Here is a 23,984-nt window from a genome sequence, read left to right on the forward strand (position 1 = left end):
CTGGACCATCATAACAATCAGGCAGGAAAGATGGTGTGTAGTGTCCAGTCGTTGCATGTTGTAGACAATTCTGATTCCACTATGCTCATTGAGTTCCATCAAAGTCCCTTCTTCATTAATGCAGCAATTGAAAATCTGTACTTGTGGAGATGTATACTGTGAGGCACCCGATGTGATGAAGGGTGGACAGCAGCCATAGAAATTATAATATACAGTATGTGTATAGATAGATAGATAGATAGATAGATAGATATAGCAAATAACATTATACCATTTAATTAATTGGCTATTCTCACCCAAGATGAAACCCCCTTGACTTCCTCATACTCCTGCATTACCCACCATGTGCACCTAGGGTCTTAAGAAAAGCATCCCACAGATGGGTTTACCACTGCCTAAGGTAGGGAGAACCCAAACTGTTACATTATCCCTTTTGGTTCTGTATGTATGGCACGGCCCCACAGATGTGGAAATCCCTGGGCTGCAGCATAAACTCAGATAGTTCCATGCCACAGTGGCCTGCTCATCCCACTTGGAAGTAGCAATTACAAATCCTGCCTTTAAAAGTGCAGAAAAATGCTTTCAAGTGAATTTCATTACAGTTTTGGCTGTAGGATTAGTGATAACATATATAGATAATACAGATTCCTTGCAAGAAAAACCTGTAATTGCTTTAAAGTCCAAAAAGGGATCGTGTCTGCAATGGGCCATTCCTGCATGGCGTGCTGCATGTTGGAGTCTGACTGGTCTTGAAAACAAGAGATTTGCAAAGTGAACAGTCATGAGACTGAAAGTTATCTCATAAGTAATGTGACCAATAGCAACAAATAATTACCAAGTTACATGAAAATCAGAATAATTTATAATTAATTGAAACAAAGACTTCAGTGACATTTAGAGCCCAGTGAAGGTATATTTTTTCAACTGGAATCCCCAGACATGAATTTATGCTCTCAGGTTACTTGCCATTTGTATAACTTGTTTTGCACATATACTTAAAGTTTACGTGTTTTTTTTTTTCTTCAGGCCTTTTATTGACCTAAGATAATTTAAATATTGGGAACACAAGAATCTTTGCTGTCTTCTAAGTTCAAAACTCTCAGCCAAACAAGAAGCACCATGGCCAGCATGGAACAAGGACAGCTTCAAAGGGGAAAGGGAAAACAATGAAAATAGGATTTTCTACTCACTAACCATATCACATGATCAAGTTCTTAAAGTATTCAATGCTTATTATTAGAATTTTGCTTTCAATAGAACTCAAGTTATGTTTCCCATGCCTAACTAATTTTGTTTTTTTAATCACCTAGCACTGTAGACCTGGCCATGGACTCTGTCTTTCATCATTCTGAGGAAGAAAAGGATGAAGGGGAGAGTCAATTTGCAGCGGCTAATTTATGGAAAGGTTCAAGTGGCCATGATTTTTTAATTCAGTTTAGCAGGAGTATCTTGGGCTATGACTTGGGCTGTACCTTAACTAAAGGCTGCCAAAATCAGCGAGGATGCAATAGTCGCAGAGTTCTGGGCTGAAAAAGTCGAAGTGCAAAAGTCAAACCAATTAAGGACTGAAGGTCAAGGCATCCATTCTGCACAGTGCAGCACAGCACTGTCCAGGATCTGCTCAGGATAGTTGTTTTGTGGATCATTAGCTCTGAACAATACTCTTCTGTTCAGGATCACTACAGTGGTTCATTCCCTATTCCTGAATATGTCTTGAGTTTACCAACAGCACATAGCTGTAGAATAGGATCTGAGCTGTAGGATAGAATCAAGAATGTGAACATAATTAAATACCATTGATATTTACCATTTCAGTTTTCAATCTGAATTTTTACCTGCTGTTATCACTTGTTTCTTGGATGGCTGGTCAAACTCCAGAATGTTGTTGTGCTTTATAAAACTTAAAAAAAAAAAAAAAAAAAATATTTCTTTAATGATCTAATACAATAGGACTGAACAACATAGTGGAAAACCTATCTATGGAACAAGAAAATACTGAAGGTAGAAGTTAGTATAGTAATAAAACCCTGTGAATATCTGACAAAGCCCAAGTAACTCTTGTTCATCCTGAAATAATATAAAAAAACAGGAAACAAGCCAAAGAGAGTGACTTTCCCCTGAGCAAATTCCATGTGAAAACTCTCAGTTCAGCTCCTGTGTTCCTATTCTCAAGTTTCCACTCATTTAATGGTATTTTATGTTCTAACTTCCATAGGAAAGCAAAAATCCTGGCACAACATTAACAGAAGCACTGGAGCCAGTCAACACTTGTGTGAGCTATTTACTGTCTTTGTGCCATAGAGAAGCATGAGAGCCAATTGGACAGGTTGAGGCACTGCTTGTAGTGGTGGTGGTGCTCCCAATCAACCTTTGCCTTTGCCACCTATGAAGACTCAATCAGAAGACTGAAGTTTGAGCTATGTTACAGAAAAGTTCAAATGAAACTCCACTCCAGGACAATATCAAAAGAGCAGCTTTCCTGCCAGGTGCACCTTGTTTGTGGCGAAATTTTCTTATCGCCTCTTGGCCCCTTTATTATAGCAGTATGAACGTCCAGCTCATTGGGCAAACTTTCCAGCAAAGGAATGCACTATAGCATCTCCTGGATCACAAGTTTTGGGATAATTCAATGGCTATATTTGCAGGGCCAGGGAATCAATCCCAGGCATTCTCATTCATAAAAAAGAGTTCTCAATTTTACAGAACTCAACTTATATCACAGTGTCAAACTCAGAAGCTAGCACCTCCACTCAAAACAATGGGGATTCTTCCTTCCTGCCCCATTCTCAGGAGAAGAAAAGGCGGTACTATAATGGCCAGGATTTTTTAAATCTGGATGTCAATGTGTCTCTGGGTTATTGTTTTAATTGCAATTGCTTGAGTAGGAGAGAAGATACTGTTTTCCAAAATAAGACCTAGTGAGGAATGGAAGATCTGTAATATCAGGGAATTAATACTACAGTGATAATTTTTTTTTCCTTATTTTCATTCTGTTTATTCCATATCCACACTGTACAAAGGATAAAACCAGAGATTATTCATATGAATAAGGTTAATAGCCAATATATCAAATTACTTATACAAACTACATTTCCAGGTGTGAAGCAGTGTAATTTAGTTTTTCAGTCTACTTTCAGATCAGCTAATTAGTAACCCATTTAAACTCACCATTTTAAATGAGACTTCTAGCACATGTGGTGGTGCATTCCTACTATCTCCTAGACTGCTCTTGAGATCTCAGGAATTCTTGTTAGGCTTTGTCCTTGATAAATTGCTCTCGGGTGATGAATCTCCCCTTGAACTTATCAAAAACATCTTGTCCTGGTCCATAGCAGGAAATTCTGTTGCCTAACCAAGGAAGGGGTCAAGAGATAACCCTGAAAGCCTTGGAACTTAATTTGCCTGAATCATAGCCCAAATGGAATAATATTACTGTTACTGAAATCTTGAGGAAAATTATTGGTCTGGATTGAGGCCAGGATGGAGACTGACTGATGACTGAAGCCAAGAAACTTGCAACCCCATGAACAACAGTCCCAAGTGAAGCCCTTTGAGCTCCCCTGGGCTGCAGTGGCTGCACCAGACTCTTGCTCAGGGTCTCCTGGAGCTCAGCAATTCATGGGTTTGAGAGCTCAGAATAGTAAGTGAAAAAGGAGAACAGGGCCTCTGTGGGTACCCAGCTCCTTGAGGCTCAACCCTTCACCCACAGTGATGCAAACACATTTGGTGTCAATCTGAACAGGTGCCTTTTGCGTATATATCCATATACACATCTGTGTTTGTGTGTGTCTGAATTCATTTAAATGTCCTCTATAAAGTATAGCATGAGCCTGCCATCTTGAATCTGTTATCAAGTCATTGTTCTAATTGTAGTAAACCCTGTTGCTTCTCTTCCTAAATGTTAAATTTGTCAGTGATCATACACTGCCAAATCTTTTATACATAAACCACTGACCAAGGGGCTGGCACTAAGATTGTGGTCAGCTGTACCTAGGCTCCATCAGGAGTTTAGAAGGCAAGGGGGTCCTCATAAAAATTCATGGCTCAACAGGGGGTCTCCCTTACCCTTTTGCATCCTCAGACTGTGTATGAATCATTCTAAACTGATTCTAATCCAATTATGCCTCATAATGCAATTTTTCCATGTATGCTTCATCTATATGCTAGGTCATAGAGTGAACCTTGCCACGAAACTTTTTTAAGTCATGCTTTCACAAATTTACATTGAACGCGCTTTTGCCAATACCCTCAATGGTGATTCTTTAAATTATCTAAATGACTCATTTGTGACATCATTGAAAGAAAACAGCTTGTTCAAATGGAGATATAACTGTTTCTTCATGCCAGTCACAGATCCTAGAGTATCCTGGATACTGAAAGATGAGATAAGACAGAAAAATTCAATGGAGGACAAGGCAGTTACAAAATTGAAAGACACAACAGGAGGCTCAGAAACCTCAGCTTACAGCCTGAAGTAAACCTGGTCTCCAACAATTCCTAATACCTCCTGTACTGCCCTGTGCTACAGCCAGGGTTTTGGGCAGACTCACAGATCTTCTGAAAGAAGACAAAAAGAGCATGGTTGTTTCTCCCGGTTAAGAGAAGGCTTGAAAGCATTTGATTACTTTGTGTAAAAATATCAGATTACAAAATGCTGTGTTGGGTGAGGACGTTTTTGAGCTGAAACCTGATGTTGGTCTAAGCACAAATGGATACAGACTTGCTGTCAATAAGTTTAGAACAGACATTTGGGAAGGTCACTGAAGCAGTGAGGTTCCAGCAGTGTCTGCCCCCAGAACTGATAGAGAGAGGCTGCCAGTCTGGCTTTTGAGAGAAGCATAACTGAATTTTTCAGAGGGCAGTTTGATAGGGTGCCAGAAAGAATGAGGCCTCCTAAGCCAGGAACCAGTGCCAGTCTGGGTTCTTTACCTCAAAGCTTATCAGCAAAGGCATCTCTTGACTATAAATCATTTGCTTGGCACTCCAATATATGGCAATTTCTATATTCAGAATACATAAAGTGGAGGTGAGACACTGCTTTCTTGCTCAGTTTGAGCACTTGAAATAGCATGTTTCCAGGAATTATTAACTGGAAATGACACATACAAGAAATTTTCACACATGGTTTGTCCTAGGTTGTATTGTCAATAGCAGCCTGAAATGCAGACCTCTGACCACTTTTACTACCTGTAGTCTGTCCAGCTACTGTGGTCAGCCACGAGGCAATGCTGGCAGCTGACATCACTAAAGGTCAGGCATATTTTCTGTCATAGAGTTGTGTTTATCCTTATGTCTTCACTGTTATTTTGCAAATCTTCTGTCAGAGTAGCTACAGAATTCATACCATCAATCTGTAAGGGAAAACAAACAGAAGAAGCATGACAGAATTTCTCTGATGTAAGCTTTGAAATCTCCCTGGGTAAAAGGACTACATTTCTTTCAACATTGTGAGTGGAGAAGTGTTTGTTATGCCTCTGTGTGCATGGCACAACTCTGTATTTTCAGTATTAAGAAAGGAAAGTGACACTGATTGGTGTGTAGCCAGTCTGCCTCTCTGCAGCAATGTGAGCACAACAGGATACAGCTCATCTCACAATCCCTTTCATGGTGCAGGTTTCTCATCACATTCTAAAAGAGAGTTTTCCACAAAAAACTTTGCCTTTAAAAACTTCCTCTCACAAGTGACATGCAAGGACTGCATGTCCTCAGGATGGCAGTATGAATCTGAGAGGAAAACTGTGTCCTTAGAGTACCAGGTGGCCTCACTTAGGAATTGTGCTTACCTCAGGAATTGTGCTTACCTCAGCACCAGATCCTGGGTTCTTAGGCTGTGCCAGCTGAAGGTCTGATCTTGGAGAAACAGCAGTTTACAAACTGCTTGGAGAAGCTCCAAGTTTCTTTCTCTCAGTCTGACTGCTTGTGACCTTAACGTTTTTCCCTTCCTCAGGCATTGTGCCCTTTCTGCCAGCCTGGCTGAGTAATCATAGTTATTTTCTCATCTCAAAAGACAGAAGGGGAAATGTTAATTTTTTACTTACAAACTAGCTCTCCTTAATTTGCTCTTCCTAACAGATCTGTAATGTGTAATAAGTAACTTACTAGCTAAGAAAACTCACATTGGAAACCTCCTTCCTCATACTCATGAAAATGTTTGCATGAACCTCAGTGAGAACCAGACTAGTAGGACAGATGAAGGTAGACCTTTTAGCAAAAAGTTTCTAAATTAATCTCACACTCAGCTTTCAAGATCAAAGTCACCACTAGCAGACATTTCCACCCTAAGCAGAAGTAATGCAACTAGAATGTGCAGGGCAAAGGCTGACACCAAGGAATTGGTCACATTTTTTCCAATTTAATTTTTGGCAGCCTTGAAGCAATCAGAGTTTCTACCACCATCTGGAATGATGAAAAAAAAATTAGAAAATTTCCAAAATCAAATAACAGCAGTAGTCCTTAGGTGGTCCTTTCAGATCTGCGCTGATTTCCATGGCAATAATTGGTAAATATGCTCTTAACTAAATCAGTAATCACACTCTCACATATAGACATTAGCAATATCATTTCTCAATTCTAAGATTGAATATTTCAAGACAGAACCAGCAGATTATAATTAAGAGGGAAAAAGAATAGGTGAAGTTCTAATTTTCCTTTTTCTAGGGAAAAGGTAGCGGATAAATCAAAATAAGAAACTCACCACCTAGGCATCTTGAAATGAACAGGGCTTATGCCTTTATTAATGTTCAGCTCTTTTGCTAAAAAGATCAGCTGGGCAGGGGTCCCAAACGGAGCTTGCCCCCGCTGTTTGTCTCTTCGTCTGTCACTGAAGTCCAGCACAGCAGCGGACTTTTCTTCATCCCTGTGGCACAACGGTGGCCAAAAGGTGAGGAGGCGTGGTGTGCAGAGTCTTTTGCTGAAGTCCAGAACAACAGCTATCTCCACTCATTCCCTGATGGTAGCCCCAGGGCGGGCTCTCAGTCTGTTACGTCTCCACTTGCCCCAGCCCACCCTAGTCTAGTCGCTTTAGGTGATGGTGACAGACAAAAGTTGATCACGGGTTGTGTTTCCCTCTTCCTCAGCTAGGGCATTTGTCTATCCCCCTCTACTGTGCTTAGTTTTTTTATTTAGGGGTGTCTTTACCCCCCAAAAATACTGCCATGATCCCAGGGGGTTTTCTTATTTGCATGTTAGTCCCAGAATGTCAGCGTGGTGGGGGGGAAGGCAGGTTACCTTTGGGCAGTTCAGAGAAAACAAACAGAGCAATTAACTAATTAACATTTCAATATCGGTAGCCAGCAGTCATTCCCGTGTTGCCATGGGAACTAGGAAGGCCCTGCCCGCCTCTCTGGGGAACACCTGGAAACTTTGTTCATAACAATCTGAGACTAGGATGTTACCCTTCTGAGGACTTTCCAAAGGTGAAAGTGAGGGATTTGATAAATGAAAGCAGTGGTATTTTCATTCAGAAGATAAAATGCAAAAGTTCCAACTTCTTACTGCTCCAAGTTATCTACAGCAGTAGTATTTGATTGATTATATTACTGTAACAAAAGGTTTTTGCAAAAGTACTAGGAAAAAATATATTGTTCACATAGATAGAGAAAAAGAAATCTCACCTGCAATGTATGTAGTGTTTAATAGCCAATGCTCTAGAAGGAGAAACAAAAAATTAATATTCTTATGAGAACATTCTATTTTTCTAGAAGAAAGGTGTAAGAGGTTCTATGTAAAGTGACAATCATCTGAGGAAGACTGGAGTACTGTTGGGGGATTGAAGGTTTTGTTTTAAACTTTGCATGGGCGTATTAAAACAGAGCAATATTGCAAAATTGACTTGGCTTATCATTTTCAATGGTATACACATTAAAAAAGGAACTGTACTGCAGGTTTTGTGCCAGACTGTGGATGATTTAAACAACATGTATTTCTCATTCCTAAGGGTCTTATACTATTTCCTGTTTTCTCTGAAAGACTGTGCAGCTTGCAGGTCTATCCTAAGTATCAATATGAAAAATCATAGATATTGTGCCATTTTCTATCCAGTTTTTTTTCTTATAACTAGAGAGAGAATCTAAATATTTATTCAAATTTGGAACATGAACACAAAAAGAGATCCAGTACCACAAGCAGGCAAACAGCTACCAAACTTCACTCAACTTGTTACTTCTTTTTTTTGCTCATTGCCAGAAAGTGGTATCTGTATGCAAACAGATGTTTGTAATCAGCCTAATTTGCTACCTGCAATTTACAGTCTCTAAAACCACACTCATTTCTATTGCAAGTGTAACTCACAGAACAAGATTAATGAGTAACTGCCAGCGTACCTTCTTCTCCTTTTGTATTTTGGACAAAAGTACTGATAGCCCTCACTCAGGCTATAAAGTCACTTCCTCTGCAAGAAGTGAGCAGACCAATCAGTTTTATTGAGAGCAAGAGAAAACACTATCTCCTGGTGTAGGCAAGTTGCCTAACAGTGCTGTGTTTTACTGTAATTAGATAATCAAGTCAATTCATGCAAAAATGAGAAGGAGCTGTTTTGGCCAAACTCTGAATTTTGGGGAACATTTCTGTGTTGCTTTTCATGCAAGTAGATTTAGTACAAGAGTTTATTCAAGACTGAACAGGTAAAGCTTCTTATGTTCACTCTGTGCTTCACTACACATTTCAGTTTCTTCTTTAGCTACTATGATATGACAGGAAGGCCTCTGACTGACTTGTACTCAAGGAGAAAAAGCCTAGGTGTAAAAACAGTCTGTAGGGGTAAAAAGAATAACAGAACAAAATGAAAACGTAAAAAGAATTTTTTTTGGTTGACGTACTGAAATAGTGCCCTAATGGAAATTATGGCCAGCTAAAAGAAATATCTTGGAGTAAGACCAGCCTGAAGCATCTATAAAAATTGACTCTATCTTGTTGATAGAAATTCAGATAATGGTGGACAATAACTCAGGAATGACCAAATTTAAAGACAAATACCAAGGTGACTGTTGATCATCATTACTCTCTAAAGACAGCCTGCTCCTGCATGGCAAAAATTCCCACAAGAATGACAACATCTAAAATTCTTCACTTTCCTAAAATTCAATCTAACATTTAGCATCTCCTGAACATCTAAACCACGCTCTTCCAAAAACCATAATGTATGAGAAAAAGTTCAAACCAGCACTACAGCCCTAAACAGGATAAATTTTTTTTTCCTTTTCAGGCTTTCTTCCTTTGAAAGACAAGCATTCAAATAGGTGGTGACATTTGTGATTTTAAGAGGCAGATAATGAAACAGCTTGCAAAGAGTACCATCTCTTCTAGAAAGCATAGGCTTTATACAAGTAAGGAGTGAAAACATCTGCAACCTTCTCAGGTTCCTAAAAACTCAGTTCTCTAACAAATTAGTCCTTGGTCTGAAATTATGTGTTGTCTAGGAGCTTGTTATTTCAAAAGTCTGAAATACACTTCATCTCTTTAACTTTTCTTGCTAGAAGAATAATCCTCTCATTGATGTGTCCTACAGGGAGAAGGTGAAGTGAATAATGAATCCCTGACCTAAAGATATGCCCTGGAGTTGTTTCCCAGCTGACTTCCTACAAGATCTAACTGTGGATTCAGATTTATGGTTCTGAGCTATCGGGCAGAAGAGCACAGGTCAGTCTAGCTAGCAGCAAACTGCCAGGCAATCATTAGACTCATGCAACACAAGACCCCCAACACAAGAAATAATCAGGCCTGTTGGAATGAGACTAGCAGAGGCACAAAGATTATCAGAGGGACAGGGCAGGTTCTCTATGAAAACAGGCGGAGAGGGTTGCATTTCTAAGGCCTGGAGAAGAGAGTTCTCCAGGGAGATCTTACAGAATTTTCTAGTACATAAAAGGGCCCTACTGGAAAGCTGGAGAGGGATTTTTTACAACAGCATGCAGTGACAGGACAAAAGAGGATGGCTTCAAATTTACGTAGTAAGTTTACATATTACATAGTAAATTTACATTGTAGATTTAGCTAGTAAGTTTAGATTAAATATGAGGAAGAAATTCTTTACCATGAGGGTGGTGAGGCACTGGAGCAGGTTGCCTATAGATGTTGTGGATGCCCTGTTTCATCCATGTGGACAGAGCTTTGAGACACCTGGGAGGTGTCCCTGCCCATGCCAGATTGTTGAAACAAGGCAATCTTTAAGTTATTTCCAACCCAAACCATTCTATGATTTCATGAAATCCTGAGATTCCAGGGCCCGATGAATAAAAATCAGGTCCACTTTGAAAAAGCAGTCATATTTTTGAGAAACACAACATTCACATGCCAAGGGGTTCAAGAACTGATAGAGAAGCTGGAAGCCTCTGCACTATGCAGAGTCAGTTATCAGTCCAGTGCTCAGGGCACTTTGCATGATTTCCTGCAAAGTCTCCACTGCCACTTATGTGACAGCATCTGCTCCAGGGTTGTGAGCAGATACCAGTCCAGACTGTGACCAACTGTTTAAAATTTGAGCAAAATATCCCATTTCCCCACTGAATGCTGTTAGTAGAATAAATGTAGCTATTATTAGAGTGAAGAGTCTATCTTGTAGTCAGTGTTAGGCTCAGGTAAAATACTGCCTCACCAATAAGGTCCTCTCCTCTTTTGCCACTTCCTTTTGCATTCTGTGGTACTACATCCAACATACAGACCAGTTTTGGAAACATATCTTCTAAGAACTGATCTCTTGTCTAACACTGGCAGCTCACAACTATTTGTTGCTTCAAGCAAATTTTCAGCTTACCAAGCTTGTAGAAAAGTTTGTGGTTTATTCCAGTCTTTGATTTGCTGATTGGTTGTGTTTATCATAAACCGCAAGGGGTTGTGAACTGCCATGCACCGAAGATCTTAATTTCTATTACTACAGCATCCAACTAACAGGGTGGCTTCAAAAGCCTCCTGTAAGGTATAATCCACAGTCTAAGGCATTTCTACTCTATTGCTGAAGAAAATGTAGCCATAAAAGTTTAATTGGCTTAGGTAAAGTCTGACCATCATAGAGGAAAGTACATAATAGCTTTATATACTTCTATATATAGGTTTGTTCATGTTCAATAATATTTCTGATTCAGCCTCCCATTTAGTATAATTTCATTAATTGATCTCTGGACTCCCACGTAAGGAAAAGTACAGTTCCACCAAAGGCACCCACAAGACTTTTTTATATGCTGAAGGCCCACACAACATTGTGTTGAAATCAACAGCAGGTATTAAAAAAAATTAGAATCCAGAAACAGAAAGAAACAGGGAAAAGGCAGTACCTGGTACCAAGGGAAATCATACCAGCATAATCAACACTCATCCTTAATAAGGAGTGTGAAGGTGGTGGAGAGGAAGTGCAAAGTGTTTTGCACAGCTTCCAGTGCCAGCTGAGCAGCTATGTATAAATGTCACGATGTTTCTTTCCCTCCAAGATGTTCTCTGTTCAATGAAAGTGTAAAAGTATCTCTGATGATTAAGACAATGCAGATGTTTTGCATTGTGTAGTTAATATTTTTAACAAGATAATTGAGGTTTTGTGTACTAGTGGTAAAAACTGACAAATATGCTGTCAATAAGCTTTTTTTTTTTCAAAACGGTAGGGGGGTGGGGAAACCACTATTCACACCCAGAGCAGGTCCATCATATATGATGAAGAAGGTTAATGGTCTGTGAGAAAAAACCTCATCTCATAGTGACAGACAGGGCTGCAATGTACTTCTGCACAGGGCCAAAGGAAAGATCAGTGGTGGGCAGACCACACTTCTAATGGCAACTTACACAGGTAGGTAATGATAGGACAAGGGGAAATGTTTCGGAACTTTAATTTTTTTTTTTTTTAAAGCGTGCATGTGGGGAAATTTATATTAGATGGTAGGAAGGAATTCTTTCTTCAGAGGGTAGTGTGGAACTGGAACAGATTGCCCAGAAAAGTTATGGATGCCCCATCCCAAGACCAGGTCGGATGTAGCCCTAAGCACCATAATCTAGTGGGTGGCATTGCTGCCCATGGTGTACAGGGTTGGAAGTAGATAATCTTTTAAGGTCCCTTCCAACCCATGCCACTCTGTGATTCCATGATAATGCTGAGGCTAGCAAAGACCAATTCCCAAATTTTAGCACTGCTCATTTTTGCAGGGTTTTGTAATTAATAGTTTGATCATGCCTTGAATTTTCAATCTGTTTAAAGGCATTAAATATTTAATTAACAGTATTAATTCCATTTGTTACAGCTCCTCAAAGCATGATTTCTGGAGATGGTAAACATTTAACAGTGTTTTGCTGAATGGATGTCCTATATAGATTTTAAAAATACTGATAATGAATAGATAACAATGAAAAGAAGTAGTAGAAAGTTGTTTGTTGTTTTTTTTTTACTTTGAAAATGCCAGTTTCACAAAGTCTTGTGAGACTCCTGAAGGGCATAATTTTTATGCTGTGCATTAATCTAGAAAGTGTAATGAACTCCTTCTTGGCACAATCACGCTCAAATCTCAGCTTGGCACATGACAGCCATTTAAGATCTGGTCCTTAACATCTCGGAAGAGGACTTTGATGCCTGAGTCATGCCGACATTTAAGCATTTCTATCTAAATATTTTACTTTTTATAAAGGTAGGCAGGCCTATAGAACACCCTCTTGGTCAATCCTGAGTAAGTAATCCCATTAGGTACATGGAGCTACTTGTGGAATTTTCTTTAACACTCACACTGAGCCTCAAGGCTCAACAGATCATTGTGCCACAAGTGCTAGATTTCAGGGTCCCCTGCACATGTGAAGGGATTGAACCAATAATGCTGATAAAGAAGATGTGAGTGCATGCCATTGTTCACCAGGAGAAGCAAGAGAGGATGCTACTTTGTAGTCTGGACCTGTGTTTTTACCCAGGAAAACACCTCTGACATTGCTTGAAGAATCTGGAACCAGTGGTTTGCCAGACTGTCAACATAGCTCCAGAAGTGTCTACAGACAACAGCCACAGTTGCTGCTTAGAAATTACAGGGCTGAATTGAAAGTTAAAATTAGCAACATCAGAGAAAAAGAAGGGGAAAAAAGGCATATATGCATGTCTTATGGCTCTTCTGCTTTGTTTGAAAGCTCCCCACCTCAGAAACCATGGCAGGAGCTTACTGATGGACAGATTGTGATGGACGAACCCCAGCTGGCAGCTAAACCCCACATAACCCCTCCCATCAAGTGGGATGGGAAAGACAATCAGAAGGCTTAAAGGCAGAAAAATGATGTGTTGTGATAAAAATAGTTTAATCAGTAAAGCAAAGTCTGCACAGGCAAGCAAAGAAAACCAAAGTACTCATTCACCACTTCCTCTTAGCAGGCTCTAAGAAAACAAGGCTCCATCATGTGTCTTTCACCTATAATCATCACCAATGTACAAAACATAAATTAAAATTTCCTTCATAAATATTTTCCAGCTATCTGGACCTTTTTACTCCTCTAATGTTTAGTCAATTAAAATGCAGTTCTGCTTCTGATGTTTGGAAGACTAATAAACTTGTCACGTGAGGAGGGTTGTCCAATGACTTCCAGTTTCCCCTCAGTAAATCTGAATTTGATCTTCCTTGGCCTGAATGGAGGACCGAAGAAGGAGTGGGAGTAAGCAGCTTTCACTGCATTAATCAGCCCCCATCTTCAAAATGAAGACTAACAGCAGTCACTCACATGGTTGATGTTTTTCTGTGTTTTCATGCTTTCATGTGAAAGCATGAAAAACATTAGAGTTCCTAGCATTGAGCTATAGCCAGCAGTGTAGATTCAGAATTTGTATTTTGCAGAGAGCAGGACTCATCTGCTTGGGCCATTTTTAGTGATGAGCTAAGAAGCAGCAATAAGCAGAGTGGAATTTATGACCCAGTTAGCAGTGATTATGACTACATACTGGCAAAAGAAGTTTTGGATTTTTTTTTTTTTAACAAAAAAAGGAACTGTCATCTTATTTACAGAGAAGTTTTCAGATATTATGAAGTTCCTACATATCTTTGCTTCATCCTTTTATGCTTCTGGGTGTATTTGTGTACACATGTAGCTGTAAGTGCATATATATATTTCCATATCTATGTATGCACACAGCAGGAGTATATCTCATTATTAGTAGGATTGCTATGCAATTCTTTCAAGAAAAAGGCCAGGAATTCCTGTGGTCATATGCATAACTCTAGAAAGCTCTGCAGGTTTGATCAGAGAAGTAAATATAGAGGAGCAAATGCCTATAGCTGTCCCCCAGCTACTGCTTGTCAACACAATAAATTAACCTCCATTAGTTAGTGAACACATTGCAGATTTACAAACCAGAGGTGGTCACTTTAGACCTCAGTTCTGTCTTCAACTTTGGCTTCCAAGTACGTCAATATTGAACCTTTAGACTAGTGCTTATCTTAGAATTTTCTCAGGAAAACAATCTCATCCAATTTTGGAGTCTTCAAAAAAAAAAAAAAAAACCCACTAGATTTATTGGAAGCTAGTTCAAAAACTGAACATCACCTGATAAAAATCTGGTAGTTCATTCTTTGTGCCATCTAGCCTTGACATCTCCTGCCTCTTTTTCAGTTCTTCTGCTGCAAATCAAATAATTCTCCAGTACTTCCTGCAACCCAGAGGAAGTCCCTGTACATTTTTAAGTTGCTTCAGAGAGCTCCATTTGGTAAAGCTGCACAGGTTCTGAAGTCTCTCACTGAGAATAAGGTCTTCACATAGCATCAGAAATTAGGTGAGAGCAGAGATGAAAAATACATACTAGTAGAATCTAGTTGACTTGCTGGGGTCACATAGGAGAGAGATTTGGTTTGTGCTAGAATGTTGTACCACAATACCCTAGGGCTTCATGTCCTCCATGCTGTAAATCTTCCTGAATTGTAGAAGAGAAGAATTGGGGTGGACAGTGGGGGTTACAGACTGGAAACAGCTGGGACACAACATGAAGTCTCATAGTTTCTTGACCTGCAGAAGACATGGCCAGCACAGCAGCAGTTCCAGAGTATGGCTTATTCAATCCAATTGAAGAAGATTTCCTAAAATTTCTCTTCCTTCAGGACTGTCTGAATTGATTCTGGATCTTGTTCCAGTATCAAGCTCCTGACATTTGCATCTTCTCTACAGGCAGTGAGGTACAGCAAGGCTTGTGGAATGGAAGATGTTATCAAGTACATGCTACGTTGGATTTGGGGGCTCCTAGCTGGGCTAGAGAGTTCTTTCGCCACCTTGGGCACCATCATCCTGACCTTCCAGCTAGAATCCTTGCATATATCTATGGCCAGAGAGAGTTTTACGACCTTGTTCTTCCCTAGACTCAGTGAAGGTCTTTCAGGTATATGTCACACACAGGGAATGAAATGCTGGTGCTGCTGTTCCCATTTAAGCTGATGCTAGGTTTTCACCCAAGTTTCAAATATGGGAATCATAATGGTGATCCTGAGTCTGGAAAAATTGTGGCTTAGGCACTCACCTGTCCTTGCTCTGCCTTTTTGCTTGCCCATGCCTTAGATCAGTGAAAAACCCCAACAAGGGTTTGTGCACCTCATGGGTCCCCTGATGCTCTTTATGAAGTGCCCAGTACAAATGACTGAGGTTCTCTGGTCCCAGTTCAGTAAGGACTGATTTCAAAGATGGGCTTATCTTCAGGAATCTTTTGGCTATATGTCACAAACAAATCAAATGGCCCAAATCATACCTGTGGGTGACCTCATCCCTTCTTTCACCTCCTTCCACTGCACACTGGGATGACCTGTTTCTCCATCCTGTCTATTGCTCTAGATGTACCCATGGCCCTTCTCACTGTGGACAGCTACTGTCAGATCTACTTGTAGCCTGAAGTGAGGTTATTTACACTAATACATTATGATGACTTGGCCAGGCAGATGTTTATGGGATAAGCACTTTTCTGCAGGAATTTTAATTAATTCAATCACCAACACCTTCCCAACGCAGTTGATTCAGGACCACAACAGTTGCATTTTCTTTTGTCTCCTGGACTTGATGATGTGAGATGCAGACACTATACAAACATTGAATGAGTCTGATGTCTTTCTTGCCTCTACAAAGGTGGACCACTAACTGAGCTCTCCCCCTTGTGTCAATCCTCACAGCCAACTCTCAATGTCTCTGATTTCAGCAAGGTTCTTTCATCTTTGTGAAAAATATGTCTGATGCAGTGATTCTGGACTCTCTTTTGATATATTATTGACCACTGAAACAGGAAATTGACCTTTGGAGACCCTTGAAGATTTGTATTCTTATTGATACACAAGCGAAATCTCTTGCTTGGGAGTATTTGTTCCTCACTGTCTGGATATATTGTGTATTCTGTCACAAAACCCTCTCAGAAACTTGCAGGCTCCCAGTTCTGCAGCATGCAGACTCATGATCTATCTGTTATCTGCTGTCTGTTACTGAAGTACCTTGCCCTGCACTATCAGTCACTCTAGGCTGCTGCAAATCAAACACCAGCAAACAAACATCTAACAAACATCACAGGGGTGTGAGTTGCTCAATCTGTTTCAGCACCAGCTGCTATCATATTATGTTACTCATAAGCCAGGCAGATAAAGTCACAAATGATATTTTGTTTTAGGTACTAATCAAGGAGTTATGGTCCTCCAGTGTGTCCCTTTCATCTGGTTAGCAGGGTGGCTTTGAAAGGGCTCAGTGGAAGAGCAGACCAGTAACATGCTGACAGTAATTCCAGCAGCCTCAGGCAAAAAGGCATTTGTCGGAACCCAGAATGTCCCTTGGACACTCTTGGATGTTCTGGGCCCAGGTCAGAAGCATTTGAGACCCTGGAATGCAGCCACAGACCCCTGTGGCTTTGAACCTGACCCATGGAACAATTTACCAACCTTGCAGGAAGAACAAGAAATCACAAAAGTTTAGATATTATAGTAGAAGTAGTCACAAAGTGAAAGGAAGAATTTTTGAGTGATGTACAGGGGGTTTTAGGCCTTGTACAGAGGGGTCTGAGTTTTGTACATGGGGGTCAGAAGTTCTAAGATGGAGGGACTTGGGCGTGCCCTGTCCTTTTTCCCTCTTCTCCCTAACCTCCATGTTCTTGGTGATGTTGGCACTCACAGATTGGTTTAGAGTAGAAAGTCACTGTTCAACATAGGTGATAGGCATTGGGGAAAAACTGCAAACATCTAATATGTAATGTATGATATAAAAGAGGGCACCAGCCCCCTGGGTGTCAGAGTGTGTCTTTGCCTGACTGCTGAACGGACCACAGCAGCTCAGGGAGAAAATCTTTTAGATAACGTACAATAAACTACCTTGAGACCGGACGACTGAAGACAACTGAGTCTTTCTTTGGAGACACGGGTTGGAGGAGAGACTTTTCCACCTTTACGGGCTCACCCCAACCAGGGGTGAGTTCCGACAGGCATTTGTTTGGCCAAAATCATCCAGAAAATCTACTGTTTTGAGGTATGACAGGGTTGTACTGATCAAGAGGGAAAGGCATCTCAGTCAAAGAGAAATTAAAATATTAATTGTATTGCATGCATGTCATCCAGTGAGGGAGTCTCCTTTTAGAACCTTGTCATGCCTCCTTTAATTAAGATATAAGCAGCGTCTTGCTCTGGAAATTATTTTACCAAAGAAACAGGGCCGTCCACAGAGAGAACCATTAAGAAGTTGGGTAAGACACAGCACACTTAACCTATTGTACACTTCACTGCTTAACTGTCTCCACATGTTGACTGAATGCACCTGAGGGGTCTTTTTGTCTCATCCATCTGAAAGTCACAGCAGACAATATATTCTACTAGCCCACAGAACTATGTACATACCTCATGGTTGCATCTGCATAACCTTAGTCCTAAACAACCAGTCTATGGCCATGTGGAGGATTTCCCCTGATCAAACCAAAAGTATTTTTTGTCATGAAGGAGAAATTCAAACGGAAATAGCTCAGCAATGGCAACTTGTGACAGAGGAATTACCTGGTGTAGTTCACAAGATTTAACTACCGAACTGATTTAACTGACTGGAAGCAGGAATGCCAAAACCAGATCAACCACCTTACAAAGGAGTGAAGATTCCCTTGCTGATGAGGAAAGAAATGCTTCAGTGTTATCTTGCAGGATCATGTAATTCAAATGGTCAGGGGCCACTCTGGTAGACAGAGCTGATGCTGGGGAATTAACCCAATGCTTTGCTGAGGTGCTCCATGTACCTCATGGAGCATCATCTGGTGGGTGCAGGTGCAAGTGTACATACAGATTCAGCTCATGCTGCATCTTTGTAGACTCCTTGGAGAACCATCAGTTACAGGAAGACTGTGTCCAAGGTACTTCCCACTGTGTCCAAGGTACTTCCCATTAGACCTCTTCATACTTAAGTAAAAACACATGTTTAATTCACCCCAAGGAATACAATAAAATAGTCATTACCTGTGTATTCTTACGTAATATAAAGTCATACTTGCCTAAGCACAAGAAGGATAAATTATCAGCTTCTTTGCTCATATGTCAGCCAATAGTTTACCACAAAGTCTTCTTTTAGTTCCTTCCTCTGTATTCCTTGAAAAATAGATTCTGGAATTGCCTGGAGTTTTTCCTTCTGCATTCACAAGGAGGTTTGTTTCTTCATACACTCATTCTGGATGGAAAATGGCTATCCAGACTGTACATGTGGACATTCACATATGCTTATGCACACACATCAACATCCTCTCCCCCCATTATAGACATTCACCAAACACCAACAGGAGCCTCAGTCTGAACCTAAATTAACCCACCAAAATGAATTGGCTTTGAGAACCCCACACTAGTTCCAGAAGTTTGTAAATAACAAAGCCTTCAAAGACTAGTAGGCAAAACAAGCAATGTCAATGTTTGCCACCTCATCCTAGATTTGCTTCTCTGTACGCATGGATATTCACATGGAAATGCTAATTCACGTGTTGGGGTCTCACTGGAGAAAAGAAGGAAACTCAGTACAGGTTCTCCATTAACAGAGACGGATGTTCTCCCGCTCTGTTGGCAGAATCCTTTCTTTTCACCAAAGTAATGCAGCATGTCAAAGCAAAAAAAAAAAAAAAAAACCAAAAAAAACCATGTGCATCAATGAAATATGTAGCTCTGTCAATCGAGGAGATAAATATCACAGTGCAATCAGTGTCTCTATAGTTGTGTTTTCTGGTTTTGGTAGATGAATAAATAATTTGTCTACTTCTTGCTAAATATGCCTAAGAGTGAAATGCAACCTCCAGAGGCACTGAGAGCCAGAGCCTGTCAATTCTGAATGTAGACATCTTGTAAATTCTTTTTACAGTCACTAATGATGGGTTCTGTCATGTTGAGTACCTCAGCCTTTTCTGTCTGACAGGAGACCAGTTCTCCTGTCTTATTTATTGGGGGCTTACATTTTCTTTGGTCTCCTTTTCTGACCACATACCTGCAGAAGTCCTTGTTATTCTTATTATTGTGGTAAAGTTTCTTCTCTGGTTGCGCTATCACCTGGATTAAGACCTCAATGCACTCCAAGAGTCTCCTGGCCTGCTTACAGGAGACAGAAATTGCTGTGCTACTTTCCCAGCAGATGTCAGAGCAGTTGCAGCAGGATCAGAGCCTGGAATATGAATCTTCCTGTAGATGAAGTAAAAACACTTCATTAGCATCCTCCTCTAGGTCTGGTGGCCTGTAGTAAACATCAACCATGAGGTTTCCCTTGTTGGCTTGACCCCAATTTTTACCCATTTTACCTGTTCATTGCTGGTTTTCCATGGCAGCTCTCTGCAGTTCATCCATTTTCCACACAGAGGGTAACATCACTCCCACTGCTGCCCACTCCTCCTTCCTTGCCTGTCCCTTCTGAACAGTTTATAGCCCCTGATGCAGTGCTCCAGCCATGCAATTTGTCCTTCCACATCTCAGTGACAGTGATTAGACCACAGTGTTCCAGCTGCACAGTGGTTTCCAGCTGCAGCTGTGGGCATTGCTGCATGGGCACTTGACCTGTGCTACAGGTTGTCTCACCTCTTCAGATGAATAGTCCCCAGTGTCTCTGAGGCATTTCTCAGATCATTTATCATATCAATTTTCAAGGTCTATAATCAGTTTTTTTCAGTCTTGCTAGCTTTACTTGCAGTAATTTTCTTTTTTTAATCATCAGGGACTTCAGCAGCACCAACAGAAACAAAAGAGAGATAATGAAGGATTCATGGCAGAAATCATCCCATTGCAAAGTCTGGCATATGCAAAGTCTTAAACACCATTTCAGAGGCTATCAGGTTTTAAGAGATACTCTGGGCACAGTGGATGTTTAACTTTTCTCAATTTTTAGTGAAATAATACATCTAATCCCACAGTTTTCAACACTGTATCACAATAAGAACCCTGAAAATCACACCTGCAACTGATTCTTCCAGACCTTTGGGAGAGGTATGGAAACCGAGACTTTATTTTTTTACTGTTTTTTCAGGCAGCATTGCAAGTTTGTAAACTTTCTAACAAGAATCACAACAAAGGAGAAAAAAAAAAGTGCTTTTTATAGCTTTTCCCTGGATCTACTTGTTATAAACTACCAAGGAGTGTAATTCTGGATGGCCAGCAGTATGTTTCTGTTCAGAAAAATGAGTTAACAGCTGTTTTAAACCTTAGACAAAACCTTGTCTTTAAGTACCTGAAGACCTTAAGCAGATCTGAAGGGTTTTTGTACACTGCTAAAAGCTTGCCTGTTTTCCAAATGTGGCACTTACCCTAACTAATAGGGTATTAGACTAAAGGTATCTCTTATCATACTTGAGTAAAGTGACTCCAGGAAAAAAAAATCTGTATCTAGCTTTTGCAATGATGTTATCTTGAAAAGGCTTTATTTAAATTTAGAACTAACAGGAAAATGGAACACCAAAGCTCCAGAAGAAAATGAAGTGCAGTGCACCGCAACTGTCAGGTTATGTCTGCAATACTCCTGTCCCAAACTGCACAGAAACAGCCTTCCTGAACTTCCAGACAGCCTCTAGTCTGGAGTGTGTGTTAGACTAACAGCTGAAGTAACTTCATACTGTAGAAATAGCTTTTCTTTGTTTATTTCTGGAAGATAATCTACATACAAAAAGATTAGAAAGATTGTGTTAGCTGAAGGACTGGTGCTATTTTCACACCTTTTCCTGTAGTGTATAATTAGTATTCAAAGTTGCCGTTTTTGGAGGGCTCACAAAAAAAGAAGTCTGTGCCACAATGCACTTTTAAGTATTATCTTCAATATGGGAGTAGTTTTAAAGCAACTTCCCATCCAGGAAGTGAGTGAAAAATGAATCATTACAAAAGCAATAGTGGCTCTGTTCATCACTTTCTGCCACCTGTGAACTGCCAAGAGCTTCATGCAGGCTGCATGTGTATGCCAGAGAACAGCGATCTGAAAGAAGTGTAGACACCTTGGAAAGGGGAAGTGTAAGGAAAGTACTTCAGACCCTTATGTTTCACAGAATCAGGAGACAGGAGCTGTTGAAGTTGTTTCTGATTTCAGGGCTGGAGACATGAAACACTCCATGAAGCTTTAATAAACAAATCAAGAAAGGTTTTGAATGATGTTAAAAAATTGTTGGGACACAAGAATCTCATCAATAATCTGCTACAAACCTGAGTTGTTAATCCTCTGGGGAGTCATGGTCACCTGCTCCCACGTTGGATGAAAACCTCAACCAAATGACATTAAGTGAGGGAAAAGACTGGCTCAGTGGGGCAATGCAGGAAAATACAGGATTTGTAGAAACATTTCCCACACACAGCATGGCACAGGAGAAGGCAGCACTGCTGTGATGTGCAAAATAATTCTCTCTCTGCACATTTAGATCTCAGAGAATTACTGCTGTTCCACTGAGGACAGCAAGTTCACTCCTCTGGTTAGTAAATCTCGCTATGCATTTTCTTTGTTAATGCATGCGTCATTTTCCCCACTATTCCACTCTTCCTGAGAGCCAAACCCGCTGGGCTCACTCCGCACATGCAGCTGTTTCTCCCCATCGCAGAGGCGCATGGATGCACGCACAAGAGGCATTTCTCTCACTTTCAGAGAAACTCTTAGCTGCGTCTTGGCTGCGTTCCCGGTGTCTTCTCATGCCAATAGATTTGCTAGAATCCTGTTCGTCTGACAAGGAAACCGGTGTGTCCGTGACAGCTTAAGGACATCCCTGTCCTTAACCTATCCCTTTACCGACATCCTTGACTCTTGCATATAAACTACCAGGCGCGTTTTGTCCCTTTGAGTGATCGGTATTCACCGCCTCCCGCTGACGCCAGGGTGGGGCGGTCCCCGCTCCTTACACGTGCCTGTGGGGGCCGGCTCACCCGTCGATGGCAACCTTTGCCCCCCGCCCCCGGAGCGCCGTGCCAACTGGGGGGCGCGGAGCCGGACAGCGAGGGCGAAGGGCCGCGGCGGTGCCCTTGCCCGCGGAGACGGAACACGGGACAGGGCGAGGATGGTTCCGGGCTCTGCGCGCAAGGGTTGCTCGGGGAGGGCTGCAGCCCGCCGGGGGTCCCGGTACGGACCCCGCTCCCGCTGTCCCGAGCGGGCACCGCCGCAGTGCGGGGCGGCCGCGCCTGTGCGCGCCCCGCGGGTCGTCACGCCCTGCGGCAGCGCTGCTGCGGGCGGCGAGAGGCCTTGGGGAGGCGCCGGACTGCCGGCGGGCCGCTGGGGCTAGAGGCAGGGAGGGAAGGAGGGAGGCAGGGAGGGAGGAAGCAGGCGGAGAGACTTCCTCCTCCTCCTCGGCGGCAGCAGTAAGCAGCTGCGCGGCTGGAGCGGCCGGCGCGGCTGGGCACCGGCCGGAGGCTCCCCACTCTGCCCATGCCACCCACGCGTCCCCGCTGGCGCTGACCGCTCCGCCGTCCCCGCGGTGGGGCTGCTCTTGGGGCGGCGGCTGCCGCGGCGCCGGCAAGAGCGGGCAGCGATGCCGGTGGCCGGCCGCTCGGCAGCCCCCGGGGCGCAGCCCGACGCCGGCTTTCATGCCCATGCCCGCCAGCGGGACCGCGGCGTTGCTCCCCGCGGCGAGGAAAGCGGCGGCGAGCGGCACCTCCGTCAGGCCGGCGAGGCGGGCCGGAGAGGCAGATGGGTGGCTTCTTCCGCCGCCCCCTTCCTGCCTGCCTTCTCCTCCTCCCCTCCGCCGCCCCCCGCCTCCTCCGTTGCCTCCTCCCCCGCTGGTGGGGCCACCGTCGCCGCCTCCACCTCCCCCTCGGCTGCCTCCCTTCTCCCGGCACTCCCCCAGACCCGCGCCCGGGTCCGCTCCTGCTCCGGCTTCCCGGGACTCGCCATGAGCGGCGGTTCCGGTCGCTTACCGCCGCCCGCCGCCCTCTGCCCGCCGCCGCCCCTCCACGGGCCGAGCTTGCCGGAGGCGGGAGCGCGGAGCCAGGGCCGGGGCAGCCCCGCCGCGCACGGCGCACCCCGCGGCGCCCCGGGCTCCAGAGCCCCGCCACCAGGTGAGCGGGAGAGGGGCCCCGGGGGACTGGGAGCGGGTCCGGGTGTCCCGCCCCCGGCTGGTAGCGCCGCCGGCCCGCAGGGCCGCGGAGTTGTCCTCCGCAGCGCCCGGGGTCCGTCCCGGGTGGGGGCCACAGGCGGGACGGGACGCGAGGGAGGGCAAACTCCTGCTGTTCTGAGCGCGGCGAGGCGAATCGCGGCGGTGGCTGGCGGCAGGTCATGTGCCGCCCGGCCGGCAGCGGAGTGCCCGGCGCGGCGATGGCTCTTTCCCCGACGGTCGGTCGGGATGCGGCGGTGCGAAGCGCGGGCAGCTGGCTCTCGGGCGGGCTCCTCCGGCTGTCGCGCTGCTGCCGCCGGCGCTCCCCAACCCAGTGCCCCTGCCTGCCGGTGCAGCCGCAGGGGTTGCGCTGTGCGGGGCACTGTGTTCGCTCGCCCTCTCGCCTGCGTCTTATCACACTTTGATGTGCCCGGGGCAGCGTCGGGGCCTCGGCCGCCCTTCCAACCTTACGCAGCGGCCGCCGGCCTTCTGCAGCCTGCCAGCCGAGCCCCGCTCCTGGAAAGATTTGTGTGTGTGTGTG

General features: G+C 43.2%; 2 protein-coding genes and 1 long non-coding RNA gene across 4 annotated transcripts in view; 2 read left to right on the top strand and 1 right to left on the bottom strand.

Annotated features, from left to right (window-relative positions):
• The window catches only part of GTF2H2 (general transcription factor IIH subunit 2), a 459,966-nt gene that overhangs the window by 307,344 nt on the left and 128,638 nt on the right, over window positions 1-23,984 (bottom strand). The gene's annotated exons all lie outside the window — the stretch shown is intronic.
• LOC137464709 (uncharacterized) lies at window positions 7,381-10,454 on the top strand. The gene is made up of 3 exons (XR_010994380.1): window positions 7,381-8,977; window positions 9,203-9,947; window positions 10,113-10,454. It is a non-coding gene; the product is annotated as an uncharacterized lncRNA (long non-coding RNA).
• RNF38 (ring finger protein 38) overlaps window positions 22,781-23,984 on the top strand; it is a 110,233-nt gene continuing 109,029 nt past the window's right edge. Inside the window, exon 1 of one of the 2 annotated variants that reach the window (XM_068176737.1) lies at window positions 22,781-23,408. In XM_068176737.1, coding sequence (XP_068032838.1) covers window positions 22,883-23,408 — 526 coding nt within the window. In that variant the 5' untranslated portion in view covers window positions 22,781-22,882. The remainder of the gene's footprint in view (window positions 23,409-23,984) is intronic. The other variant, XM_068176738.1, reaches the window with a different exon arrangement.

This window comes from Anomalospiza imberbis, chromosome Z, assembly GCF_031753505.1.
Source record: "Anomalospiza imberbis isolate Cuckoo-Finch-1a 21T00152 chromosome Z, ASM3175350v1, whole genome shotgun sequence".
Classification (NCBI taxonomy): domain Eukaryota; kingdom Metazoa; phylum Chordata; class Aves; order Passeriformes; family Viduidae; genus Anomalospiza; species Anomalospiza imberbis.